Genomic DNA, 12,740 nt, shown 5'->3' on the forward strand with positions numbered 1-12,740 from the left:
TTCAGCTTTATGAATGAATATGCCTGTTGTATTTCCGGCAAAACGAGCAGAAATTCAGAAGTGGCCTGCTCCCTCGAGTTCTTTATGAAGAACAGAAAGTCCATGCTTTTCTCTGCTTTTCAGCCATTCTCTTTGCCATGTACTTTGTCTTCGTTTTTTTTTTTTTTTTGGACGTCACAAGCCGCCTGCCACAAAGAAAACTATTTTGTCCTCAGAATCCATATTTTTATGAATGGCGCGAAATGTAATGCTTTCGTCAGAGTTTGTAAAATCGTAGTAAATTCGTGTCATGTGTGACTGCCTCCTTACCATTTTCGGATAAACTCAATCGTGACGTGCCAGAGCTCACGATGTTCCGACCTTCAGAATCGCACCGTGTACGCCCGCCTTTAACCAGACTGAACATCTTGAGCCTCGAGCAACACGTAACACTTCATCCACCATGATGTTTGTGTTCTGATCAGACAACAAGCCACAGGCTGCAAGATGTTTCATAAGTTGCTTGGTTTCTGTGTCTGTTCTGTCAGTCAGATAAGTCCCGCCCACAGTACAATCTCATTGGTCCCTCTCGCTCCCCATATCTGCATATTAAATAACACACACACTCTGATTGGCTGAGATTTCATTGCTTCATGCTACACTTTCACTTTCAGTTTGAAGAAATCAAATGCTCTTGACTGGAAACTGTTTCATCGTTAAAACATGAAGCAGGGAGTCTTCAAATGAATACTGTTGCAATCCACAGAATAGTTACTTCTAAATTATTCTTTTTTTACTTTTCTCAATGGTTTGCATTGCTATTTATTTGTTTATTAACAGAGTTATTATAGTTAAGTGAAACTAAAATTAAAACCTACTTGGAATAAAATAAATGTTAACTGAAATAAAAAATATTTCAGGTGGTTGACAAGGCAACATTTCTCATTTTCATTTATTTTTAACTTGATGTACTCAAATAACTAAAACTGTAGTAAAAATAAAAAACCTATAAAAAACACAAAAAATTACAACACAACAAAATTACTAAAACTTTAACAAAAATTAAAATGAAAATAGAAAATATAAAAATAAAAACTGATTCAAAATGTTAATAAAAACTATAATAGTATCAATGATACTAAAATTATTTATTTAGAACAATTTATTTATTTTTCATTCATTTAATTATATGATATATATTGTAATTTTTCATATTAAAATAAAATGTTGTTTCATGTTGTCTTTAAACAGCTCTTAAACAGACTTTTCTCAATGGTTGGAATTGCTTTAATTAATTTATTATGAATGTATTAATGCGTTCATTTGTGTGTTTATATTTGTTCAGAACTCTTCCCAACTCCTGCATGGAGAACATCGTGGCCAATATCTGCAAATACAACATCCAGTCGCTGCTGGTGATTGGTGGATTTGAGGTACGAAGTGTGTGAGTGTGTGAGAGTGTGTGTCTCTGTGTGTGTGTGTGTGTCTCTGTGTGTGTGTGTGTGTGTGTGTGTGTGTGTGTGTGTGTGTGTGTGTGTGTCTCTGTGTGAGTGTGTGTGTGTGTGTGTCTCTGTGTGAGCGTGTGTGTGTCTCAGTGTGTGTGTGTGTGTGTGTGTGTGTGTGTGAGTGTCTCTGTGTGAGTGTGTGTGAGTGTCTTTGTGTGAGTGCGTGTGTGTGTCTCTGTGTGAGCGTGTGTGTGTCTCTGTGTGAGCGTGTGTGTGTCTCTGTGTGAGCGTGTGTGTGTCTCTGTGTGAGCGTGTGTGTGTCTCTGTGTGAGCGTGTGTGTGTCTCTGTGTGAGCGTGTGTGTGTCTCTGTGTGAGCGTGTGTGTGTCTCTGTGTGAGCGTGTGTGTGTCTCTGTGTGAGCGTGTGTGTGTCTCTGTGTGAGCGTGTGTGTGTCTCTGTGTGAGCGTGTGTGTGTCTCTGTGTGAGCGTGTGTGTGTCTCTGTGTGAGCGTGTGTGTGTCTCTGTGTGAGCGTGTGTGTGTCTCTGTGTGAGCGTGTGTGTGTCTCTGTGTGAGCGTGTGTGTGTCTCTGTGTGAGCGTGTGTGTGTCTCTGTGTGAGCGTGTGTGTGTCTCTGTGTGAGCGTGTGTGTGTCTCTGTGTGAGCGTGTGTGTGTCTCTGTGTGAGCGTGTGTGTGTCTCTGTGTGAGCGTGTGTGTGTCTCTGTGTGAGCGTGTGTGTGTCTCTGTGTGAGCGTGTGTGTGTCTCTGTGTGAGCGTGTGTGTGTCTCTGTGTGAGCGTGTGTGTGTCTCTGTGTGAGCGTGTGTGTGTCTCTGTGTGAGCGTGTGTGTGTCTCTGTGTGAGCGTGTGTGTGTCTCTGTGTGAGCGTGTGTGTGTCTCTGTGTGAGCGTGTGTGTGTCTCTGTGTGAGCGTGTGTGTGTCTCTGTGTGAGCGTGTGTGTGTCTCTGTGTGAGCGTGTGTGTGTCTCTGTGTGAGCGTGTGTGTGTCTCTGTGTGAGCGTGTGTGTGTCTCTGTGTGAGCGTGTGTGTGTCTCTGTGTGAGCGTGTGTGTGTCTCTGTGTGAGCGTGTGTGTGTCTCTGTGTGAGCGTGTGTGTGTCTCTGTGTGAGCGTGTGTGTGTCTCTGTGTGAGCGTGTGTGTGTCTCTGTGTGAGCGTGTGTGTGTCTCTGTGTGAGCGTGTGTGTGTCTCTGTGTGAGCGTGTGTGTGTCTCTGTGTGAGCGTGTGTGTGTCTCTGTGTGAGCGTGTGTGTGTCTCTGTGTGAGCGTGTGTGTGTCTCTGTGTGAGCGTGTGTGTGTCTCTGTGTGAGCGTGTGTGTGTCTCTGTGTGAGCGTGTGTGTGTCTCTGTGTGAGCGTGTGTGTGTCTCTGTGTGAGCGTGTGTGTGTCTCTGTGTGAGCGTGTGTGTGTCTCTGTGTGAGCGTGTGTGTGTCTCTGTGTGAGCGTGTGTGTGTCTCTGTGTGAGCGTGTGTGTGTCTCTGTGTGAGCGTGTGTGTGTCTCTGTGTGAGCGTGTGTGTGTCTCTGTGTGAGCGTGTGTGTGTCTCTGTGTGAGCGTGTGTGTGTCTCTGTGTGAGCGTGTGTGTGTCTCTGTGTGAGCGTGTGTGTGTCTCTGTGTGAGCGTGTGTGTGTCTCTGTGTGAGCGTGTGTGTGTCTCTGTGTGAGCGTGTGTGTGTCTCTGTGTGAGCGTGTGTGTGTCTCTGTGTGAGCGTGTGTGTGTCTCTGTGTGAGCGTGTGTGTGTCTCTGTGTGAGCGTGTGTGTGTCTCTGTGTGAGCGTGTGTGTGTCTCTGTGTGAGCGTGTGTGTGTCTCTGTGTGAGCGTGTGTGTGTCTCTGTGTGAGCGTGTGTGTGTCTCTGTGTGAGCGTGTGTGTGTCTCTGTGTGAGCGTGTGTGTGTCTCTGTGTGAGCGTGTGTGTGTCTCTGTGTGAGCGTGTGTGTGTCTCTGTGTGAGCGTGTGTGTGTCTCTGTGTGAGCGTGTGTGTGTCTCTGTGTGAGCGTGTGTGTGTCTCTGTGTGAGCGTGTGTGTGTCTCTGTGTGAGCGTGTGTGTGTCTCTGTGTGAGCGTGTGTGTGTCTCTGTGTGAGCGTGTGTGTGTCTCTGTGTGAGCGTGTGTGTGTCTCTGTGTGAGCGTGTGTGTGTCTCTGTGTGAGCGTGTGTGTGTCTCTGTGTGAGCGTGTGTGTGTCTCTGTGTGAGCGTGTGTGTGTCTCTGTGTGAGCGTGTGTGTGTCTCTGTGTGAGCGTGTGTGTGTCTCTGTGTGAGCGTGTGTGTGTCTCTGTGTGAGCGTGTGTGTGTCTCTGTGTGAGCGTGTGTGTGTCTCTGTGTGAGCGTGTGTGTGTCTCTGTGTGAGCGTGTGTGTGTCTCTGTGTGAGCGTGTGTGTGTCTCTGTGTGAGCGTGTGTGTGTCTCTGTGTGAGCGTGTGTGTGTCTCTGTGTGAGCGTGTGTGTGTCTCTGTGTGAGCGTGTGTGTGTCTCTGTGTGAGCGTGTGTGTGTCTCTGTGTGAGCGTGTGTGTGTCTCTGTGTGAGCGTGTGTGTGTCTCTGTGTGAGCGTGTGTGTGTCTCTGTGTGAGCGTGTGTGTGTCTCTGTGTGAGCGTGTGTGTGTCTCTGTGTGAGCGTGTGTGTGTCTCTGTGTGAGCGTGTGTGTGTCTCTGTGTGAGCGTGTGTGTGTCTCTGTGTGAGCGTGTGTGTGTCTCTGTGTGAGCGTGTGTGTGTCTCTGTGTGAGCGTGTGTGTGTCTCTGTGTGAGCGTGTGTGTGTCTCTGTGTGAGCGTGTGTGTGTCTCTGTGTGAGCGTGTGTGTGTCTCTGTGTGAGCGTGTGTGTGTCTCTGTGTGAGCGTGTGTGTGTCTCTGTGTGAGCGTGTGTGTGTCTCTGTGTGAGCGTGTGTGTGTCTCTGTGTGAGCGTGTGTGTGTCTCTGTGTGAGCGTGTGTGTGTCTCTGTGTGAGCGTGTGTGTGTCTCTGTGTGAGCGTGTGTGTGTCTCTGTGTGAGCGTGTGTGTGTCTCTGTGTGAGCGTGTGTGTGTCTCTGTGTGAGCGTGTGTGTGTCTCTGTGTGAGCGTGTGTGTGTCTCTGTGTGAGCGTGTGTGTGTCTCTGTGTGAGCGTGTGTGTGTCTCTGTGTGAGCGTGTGTGTGTCTCTGTGTGAGCGTGTGTGTGTCTCTGTGTGAGCGTGTGTGTGTCTCTGTGTGAGCGTGTGTGTGTCTCTGTGTGAGCGTGTGTGTGTCTCTGTGTGAGCGTGTGTGTGTCTCTGTGTGAGCGTGTGTGTGTCTCTGTGTGAGCGTGTGTGTGTCTCTGTGTGAGCGTGTGTGTGTCTCTGTGTGAGCGTGTGTGTGTCTCTGTGTGAGCGTGTGTGTGTCTCTGTGTGAGCGTGTGTGTGTCTCTGTGTGAGCGTGTGTGTGTCTCTGTGTGAGCGTGTGTGTGTCTCTGTGTGAGCGTGTGTGTGTCTCTGTGTGAGCGTGTGTGTGTCTCTGTGTGAGCGTGTGTGTGTCTCTGTGTGAGCGTGTGTGTGTCTCTGTGTGAGCGTGTGTGTGTCTCTGTGTGAGCGTGTGTGTGTCTCTGTGTGAGCGTGTGTGTGTCTCTGTGTGAGCGTGTGTGTGTCTCTGTGTGAGCGTGTGTGTGTCTCTGTGTGAGCGTGTGTGTGTCTCTGTGTGAGCGTGTGTGTGTCTCTGTGTGAGCGTGTGTGTGTCTCTGTGTGAGCGTGTGTGTGTCTCTGTGTGAGCGTGTGTGTGTCTCTGTGTGAGCGTGTGTGTGTCTCTGTGTGAGCGTGTGTGTGTCTCTGTGTGAGCGTGTGTGTGTCTCTGTGTGAGCGTGTGTGTGTCTCTGTGTGAGCGTGTGTGTGTCTCTGTGTGAGCGTGTGTGTGTCTCTGTGTGAGCGTGTGTGTGTCTCTGTGTGAGCGTGTGTGTGTCTCTGTGTGAGCGTGTGTGTGTCTCTGTGTGAGCGTGTGTGTGTCTCTGTGTGAGCGTGTGTGTGTCTCTGTGTGAGCGTGTGTGTGTCTCTGTGTGAGCGTGTGTGTGTCTCTGTGTGAGCGTGTGTGTGTCTCTGTGTGAGCGTGTGTGTGTCTCTGTGTGAGCGTGTGTGTGTCTCTGTGTGAGCGTGTGTGTGTCTCTGTGTGAGCGTGTGTGTGTCTCTGTGTGAGCGTGTGTGTGTCTCTGTGTGAGCGTGTGTGTGTCTCTGTGTGAGCGTGTGTGTGTCTCTGTGTGAGCGTGTGTGTGTCTCTGTGTGAGCGTGTGTGTGTCTCTGTGTGAGCGTGTGTGTGTCTCTGTGTGAGCGTGTGTGTGTCTCTGTGTGAGCGTGTGTGTGTCTCTGTGTGAGCGTGTGTGTGTCTCTGTGTGAGCGTGTGTGTGTCTCTGTGTGAGCGTGTGTGTGTCTCTGTGTGAGCGTGTGTGTGTCTCTGTGTGAGCGTGTGTGTGTCTCTGTGTGAGCGTGTGTGTGTCTCTGTGTGAGCGTGTGTGTGTCTCTGTGTGAGCGTGTGTGTGTCTCTGTGTGAGCGTGTGTGTGTCTCTGTGTGAGCGTGTGTGTGTCTCTGTGTGAGCGTGTGTGTGTCTCTGTGTGAGCGTGTGTGTGTCTCTGTGTGAGCGTGTGTGTGTCTCTGTGTGAGCGTGTGTGTGTCTCTGTGTGAGCGTGTGTGTGTCTCTGTGTGAGCGTGTGTGTGTCTCTGTGTGAGCGTGTGTGTGTCTCTGTGTGAGCGTGTGTGTGTCTCTGTGTGAGCGTGTGTGTGTCTCTGTGTGAGCGTGTGTGTGTCTCTGTGTGAGCGTGTGTGTGTCTCTGTGTGAGCGTGTGTGTGTCTCTGTGTGAGCGTGTGTGTGTCTCTGTGTGAGCGTGTGTGTGTCTCTGTGTGAGCGTGTGTGTGTCTCTGTGTGAGCGTGTGTGTGTCTCTGTGTGAGCGTGTGTGTGTCTCTGTGTGAGCGTGTGTGTGTCTCTGTGTGAGCGTGTGTGTGTCTCTGTGTGAGCGTGTGTGTGTCTCTGTGTGAGCGTGTGTGTGTCTCTGTGTGAGCGTGTGTGTGTCTCTGTGTGAGCGTGTGTGTGTCTCTGTGTGAGCGTGTGTGTGTCTCTGTGTGAGTGTGTGTGTGTGTGTCTGTGTGTGTGAGTCTCTGTGTGAGTGTGTGTGAGTGTCTTTGTGTGAGTGCGTGTGTGTGTCTCTGTGTGAGTGTGTGTGTGTGTGTGTCTCTGTGTGAGCGTGTGTGTGAGGAGTTCTGCAGCTGGTTGAGGCTCGAGGCCGCTATGATGAACTGTGTATCGCTATGTGTGTGGTTCCCGCCACCATCAGCAACAACGTGCCGGGCACAGACTTCAGTTTGGGAGCAGACACAGCCGTGAACGCCGCCATGGAGGTGAGATACGGCTGATCACAGGTCAGTCCTGAGTCTGAAATAGGGATGTAATGGTATGAAAATTTCTTATCACGGTTATAGTGTCCTGTATATTGTTAAAATGTGCTGGAAATTTTCAAAAACTTCTGACACATAAATCACTTCACCAAGTTTCATATTTAAAATCAACAAACAATAAATAAAATTACTTTGTGTTTGCATAAACACTAAAACAGTAACATTGCCAATGATGTCCAGATATTAAAGGCACAATATGTAAGATTTTTTTATTAAAATATCCAAAAACCACTAGAACAGTGTTATATATTTTGCTGACTTGTGATGATTTCTGCCCGAGCCCCGTCGGATTGCATCGGCTGTGCGGATGGAGACCACAACTCCCATGATTCCACACTCAGTCACGGGTCATCAAACTACGCCTTTGTCTCTTTGTTTGTTTTGAATACGCGCCCTCTAGCGGTGAAAATTACATATTGTGTCTTTAAATGACAACATGACTGACAACAGTTTTTCTAATAGCATGTTCAAAGTGTTTAAATAAAACTTTGAAAAAGTTTCATAAAGAGGTAAACCTCACATTTCAGCCTTTAAATAAAGAAAAGGATTAAGTGAAAATGATAATTGATTAATAAATGATTATAGGTATTTTATCTGCTCCATAAATAATTCTAGATAACTTATCTGAATTGTTTAAATGTGTAGAATCCACATGCGCTTGTTTTTCATCAACCGGTCAAAATTTACAGCAGGGCATGAAAATTCGGTCCGTTTTTTGGCCAGACAGAAACTGCTGCACACAAGCTGAATATAAATATAAGTCTCTGTAACTCCACTCTCTGATCTCCCTTAATCTGCTGCACAAAGCAGCATTGTGATTAAAACACTACTTTATTAGGTTTTACATGGAGTGAAGATGAAAACAAAATGTGACGTGACATGTGGCCAAGTATGGTGACCCATACTCAGAATTAGTGCTCTGCATTTAACCCATCCAAAGTGCACACACACAGCAGTGAACACACACACACCGTGAACACACACCCGGAGCAGTGGGCAGCCATTTATGCTGCGGCGCCCGGGGAGCAGTTGGGGGTTCGGTGCCTTGCTCAAGGGCACCTCAGTCGTGGTATTGAAGGTGGGAGAGAGCGCTGTACATTCACTCCCCCCACCCACAATCCCTGCCGGTACGAGACTCGAACCCACAACCTTTGGGTTACAAGTCCGACTCTCTGACCATTAGGCCACGACTTCCACCACTTTTCACAAAATGCCATTGAATCTGTTCTGAAGACGGTCAGAACCTGCCAGAATTAGTTTACATTTACATGTAGTCATTTAGCAGATGCTTTTATCCAAAGCGACTTTTGTATAATTCCCTTAGCACTCTTTTAAAACCTCCCAGCTTTTCCTCTGTGTTTTCACTCAAAACGAAACTCCTCTGCTGCTGTGCGCTCCTGAGACTGTTACTTAAAACTGTGCTTTATGCTGGACGGTAATCAAATACGGTTTTAATGATAATTAAAATATGAAACGGTAATACTAACTGTGGGGAATTTTATCATGATTTATCATCAAACCAGTATTCATTACATCCCTAGTCTGAAATCAGCTTTCTCTCTGTCTGTTTGCTCAGAGCTGTGATAAAATCAAGCAGTCTGCATCTGGAACCAAACGCCGCGTCTTCATCGTGGAGACCATGGGCGGATACTGCGGTTACCTAGCAACCACCACCGGCATCGCCGTGGGAGCAGACGCCGTCTACATCTTTGAGGAGCCGTTCAACATCCACGAGCTGGAGGCAAGATCACAATCCCTGTCTCTTCTGCTCAGCAAGGCTGCATCAAAAATACTGTAAAAATTGTGAAATAATATTGTAATTTAAAACAGCTATTTTCTATGTGAATCTGTTAAACTGTAATTTATTTCTGTGCTCAAAGCTGTATTTTCAGCATCATTACTCCAGTCTTCAGTGTCACATGATCTTGATGAAATCATTCTAATATGCTGATTTGATGCTCAAGAAACATTTCTGATTATTATCAATGTTGAAAACAGTTGTGCTGCACAGTATTTTTGTGGAAGCCGTGATGCATTAAATTTTTCAGGATTCACAGATGAATAGAAAGTTCAAAAGAACAGCATTTATTTGAAATAGACAACTTTCGTAACATTCTAAATGTTTTTACCGTCACTTTTGATCAATTTAATGCATCACAGATTAATAAAAGTATTAATTTCTTTAGAAAAAATCAATGATTTCTGAAGGATCGTGTGACATTGAAGACTGGAGTAATGATGCTAAAAATTCCGCTTTGATCACAGAAATAAATTACAGTTTAACAGATATTCACATAGAAAACAGCTGTTGTAAATTACAATATTATTTTACAATTTTGCAGTATTTTTGATCAAATAAATGCAGCCTTGCTGAGCAGAAGAGACTTAATTAATAACCATAATTATTCCAAACTTCTGACCTGTAGTGTATATTATCATTTTAACCCCTTCCAGATTCTTTAGATGTTTGAATTGTATTCATAATGTTTGTTCATGTCATTTTATTGCTGTTTAAATGTGCTTTAAGTGGTTTTGATCAAGTTCAGCATATCAAATGTTTTAGAAATTCAGAGCTTTTAACCAGTTCTCACTGTTTCCTCTCAGACAAACGTGGAGCATCTGACAGAGAAAATGAAGAATGATATTCAGAGAGGACTAGTGTTGAGGTAAAGCATCACATGACACCTGATGCTGCAGTGTGTGTAATAATGAGTCTTGATTATTCTCTTCTGTCCTTTATTTTGCTGCGATTCACTGAAAGTTGTCTTCATTCGTCTTCTCTGCAGGAATGAGAAGTGTCACAAGCACTACACCACTGATTTCATCCACAATCTCTACTCCGCCGAGGGCAAAGGCGTCTTCGACTGCAGGGTCAATGTTCTGGGTCACCTGCAGCAGGTGAGACGCCGGTCTAGTGATCATGTGACCAGCGTCCCGACCAATCAGACGCTTCCGGTGGAATCATCATGTTGTTGGTTTGATGAATTTGAGTCCTTGTTTTCGTGTTGTTTTGTGTTTAGGGCGGCGTTCCCACTCCATTCGACAGGAATTTTGGCACTAAACTGGGAGTGAAGTCAGTTCTGTGGCTCACAGAGAAGATGAACAACACATACAGACAGGGTGAGACACACATTCACACCAGTGTTACTGTCAACTACAACTAAAACCATTACAAATCCTTTTTGTTAACTGAAATAAAGCAGAAATTAAATAGGAAAAAATGTAAATATTCAATTAAAAACAAACTTAAACAAAAACTAGGAATGTTACCTTGGCAAGTAACTAATATATAAAACAAGTTTAGGAACAAAAATGACTAAAGCTAAAACTGAAATAAATATAAAATGAAAGCTAAATAGAATTTTTAAAAAGTTATAAAAATGATAAAATTACATTATAAAAGTACTAAAACTGAAATTAATATAAATGAAAGCTAAATAGAAATATAAAAAAGGATAAAAATTATAAAAGCGCATAAGATTACTAGAAGTAAAACTGAAATAAATAACAAATTTTTTTCAAAATTATTACAAATGATAAAACCACATAACAAATGAACTAAAACTGAAAAATATATATAAATGAAAGCTAGACTTTTTTTTAATTAATAAAAATTACAAAGATTGAAATAAATATAAATTAAATCTAAATAGATGTATTAAAAAATAAATCTACTACTAGGTAAGGTAAGGTAAACTTTATTGTCCCACATGTGGGGACGTTTGTCTTGGGCCCATCACGCATGCTGCCGTCAACTCACAATTATCAACAAATACAGACAATAGCAACAAACAATAACACAGCAATAAGTAAACAAATAGATAAATATATACATAAACAAACCTGATACTGTATTTAAAAAAACAACAACAAAAACACTTAATTACAGCAAATTACAGCTCCATACTGCCACTGTTTAACAGCTTTATAGACACAGGAATGAATGAGTTTTTAAATCTATTCAATCTGCAACGAGGACCTCTAAACCTCCTCCCAGAGGGCAACAACTCAGACATGGGATGGATCTCAGACAATCTTATTAGCTTGTCTTAAAGTGGCCTGTTCATAAATAGTCTGCAACGATGTCTGTTCTTTAACTCCAATCATTTTCCAAGCAGCGTGAATCATCCGGAACAGTTTAGTTCAGATTACCAGACCGGACTGTGATGCTGTACCTGATTAAACTCAAGGACTGCCTGATAGAAGATTATCATAAAATTTTGATCAACACCATGAATTCTCAGACGACGTAAAAAGTGCAACTTTTGTTGTAACCTACCACAAAGATTATCTACATGGATATTCCATGTCAGTGAATTATCAAAAAAGACACCAAGATATTTATATGATGGTTTGATTGTGCCTGTGATCACCAACTCCTTTGTCTTATTGACATTCAGAGCTAGGTGGTTGTCCTCACACCAATTCACAAACCTTCCAATCTGAAAAATATTCAGACAAGTCCCCGTTCTTTTTCAATGAACTTAAGATTGCAGTGTCATCTGAGAATTTAATGATGTAATTATTAGAATAACACCTTCTACACTCATCCGTATGCAAACAACAACAAAACAAAACCGGTGAGCTGACAGAGCCTTGAGGGGCACCTGTGCTCAAAATTCTGGATTCAGACAGTGTTCCATTAACATTGACCTGCTGTATGCGATTGGATAAAAAATAATATTACCATTTTATAATAAAAGGGTGAACTTTAAAATCATTCAACCTCACAATTAAACGATACGGCTGCAGCATATTAAAATCTGAGCTAAAATCTACAAATAAAAGACGTGCATACGAGCTAGAATCCTCTAGATGCCTATTTATGAAATGTGTCATGGCTATAACAGCATCATCTGTACTTCTATTGCTCCTTTATGCAAATTGAAATGGGTCTGAAAGACAGCTGACCTCTGTTTTTACAAAGTTAATCATAATTTTCTCAAAAGACTTCATTACTACTGAAGTAAATGCCACTGGACGATAATCATTATTCTCCTTACAGGGACCCGGGATAGTGATAGACCTCGACAGATCGAGGGAACTGTATTTTAAATACTATGAAAGGGTAAAATAGGGATTTTTTGTGTGTGCATTTCTATAGTCAATCACATGCTCACAAGTTTTACTCATAAGCAATAGAAAAGAGTCTATTCTTTTTGGTGAATCACTTCAGAATGAATCTTAGAACCCTGATGATATTTATTATTATATGTTTTCTGAATAACTGTAACAATAGAAAAATGTTCCTTATTGATAAAACCTTAATTTCAAATGCATTTAAATGAATGGATTCGATATTATTAATATGAGTGATGATGAGTGAAGATCTGTTTGCTTGTGAATCGCAGGCCGTGTGTTTGCGAACGCTCCAGATACGGCTTGCGTGATCGGCATGAAGAAGAAAGTGATGTCGTTCAGTCCCGTCACCGAACTCAAAGCGCACACCGAGTTTGAGTAAGAGTCACGTGACTAAATATATCTCACCTCATGAATAATGAACGTCATCCGGGAGCAAGGGTAAATAAAAAACTGGGGCCGGTTGCATAAACTGTTTAGACTAGTCTTAAAAAGTTAGTCATCTAATTTAAAAGGGTAATTTTAGTCTTCTAAAAGAGTAATATTTGAGGTCAGAGATGTGTGAACGGTGAAGAAGAGAGAGAGAGAGGGCAAACATTTAGCATTTTAGCTCAGCATTGCCGTCTAATCAGCCAATATTGTCTTAAATAACCTGCATAGCACTTCATCTTTTATAACATGGGATTTAGACCAAATATATTCAATCTTGATTTTGTAAAATGTTGCAACAAGATGTTAAAAACGTTTTTTTTTGTGTGTGAAAAATTAGTTTTTTTGGACATATGTGACCCTGCAGCACAAAAGCAGTCTTAAGTCGCTGGGGTATATTTGTAGCAATAACCAACAA

General features: G+C 43.5%; 1 protein-coding gene across 1 annotated transcript in view; it reads left to right on the forward strand.

Annotated features, from left to right (window-relative positions):
• pfklb (phosphofructokinase, liver b) overlaps nt 1-12,740 on the forward strand; it is a 50,493-nt gene that overhangs the window by 35,153 nt on the left and 2,600 nt on the right. The window contains exons 14-21 of the mRNA XM_016504195.1: nt 465-522; nt 1,325-1,419; nt 6,615-6,757; nt 8,391-8,555; nt 9,419-9,480; nt 9,601-9,712; nt 9,835-9,934; nt 12,166-12,271. Coding sequence (XP_016359681.1) covers nt 465-522; nt 1,325-1,419; nt 6,615-6,757; nt 8,391-8,555; nt 9,419-9,480; nt 9,601-9,712; nt 9,835-9,934; nt 12,166-12,271 — 841 coding nt within the window. The remainder of the gene's footprint in view (nt 1-464; nt 523-1,324; nt 1,420-6,614; nt 6,758-8,390; nt 8,556-9,418; nt 9,481-9,600; nt 9,713-9,834; nt 9,935-12,165; nt 12,272-12,740) is intronic.

The sequence above is a fragment of the Sinocyclocheilus anshuiensis genome, unplaced genomic scaffold, assembly GCF_001515605.1.
Source record: "Sinocyclocheilus anshuiensis isolate Anshui unplaced genomic scaffold, SAMN03320099.WGS_v1.1 scaffold250, whole genome shotgun sequence".
Lineage (NCBI taxonomy): Eukaryota > Metazoa > Chordata > Actinopteri > Cypriniformes > Cyprinidae > Sinocyclocheilus > Sinocyclocheilus anshuiensis.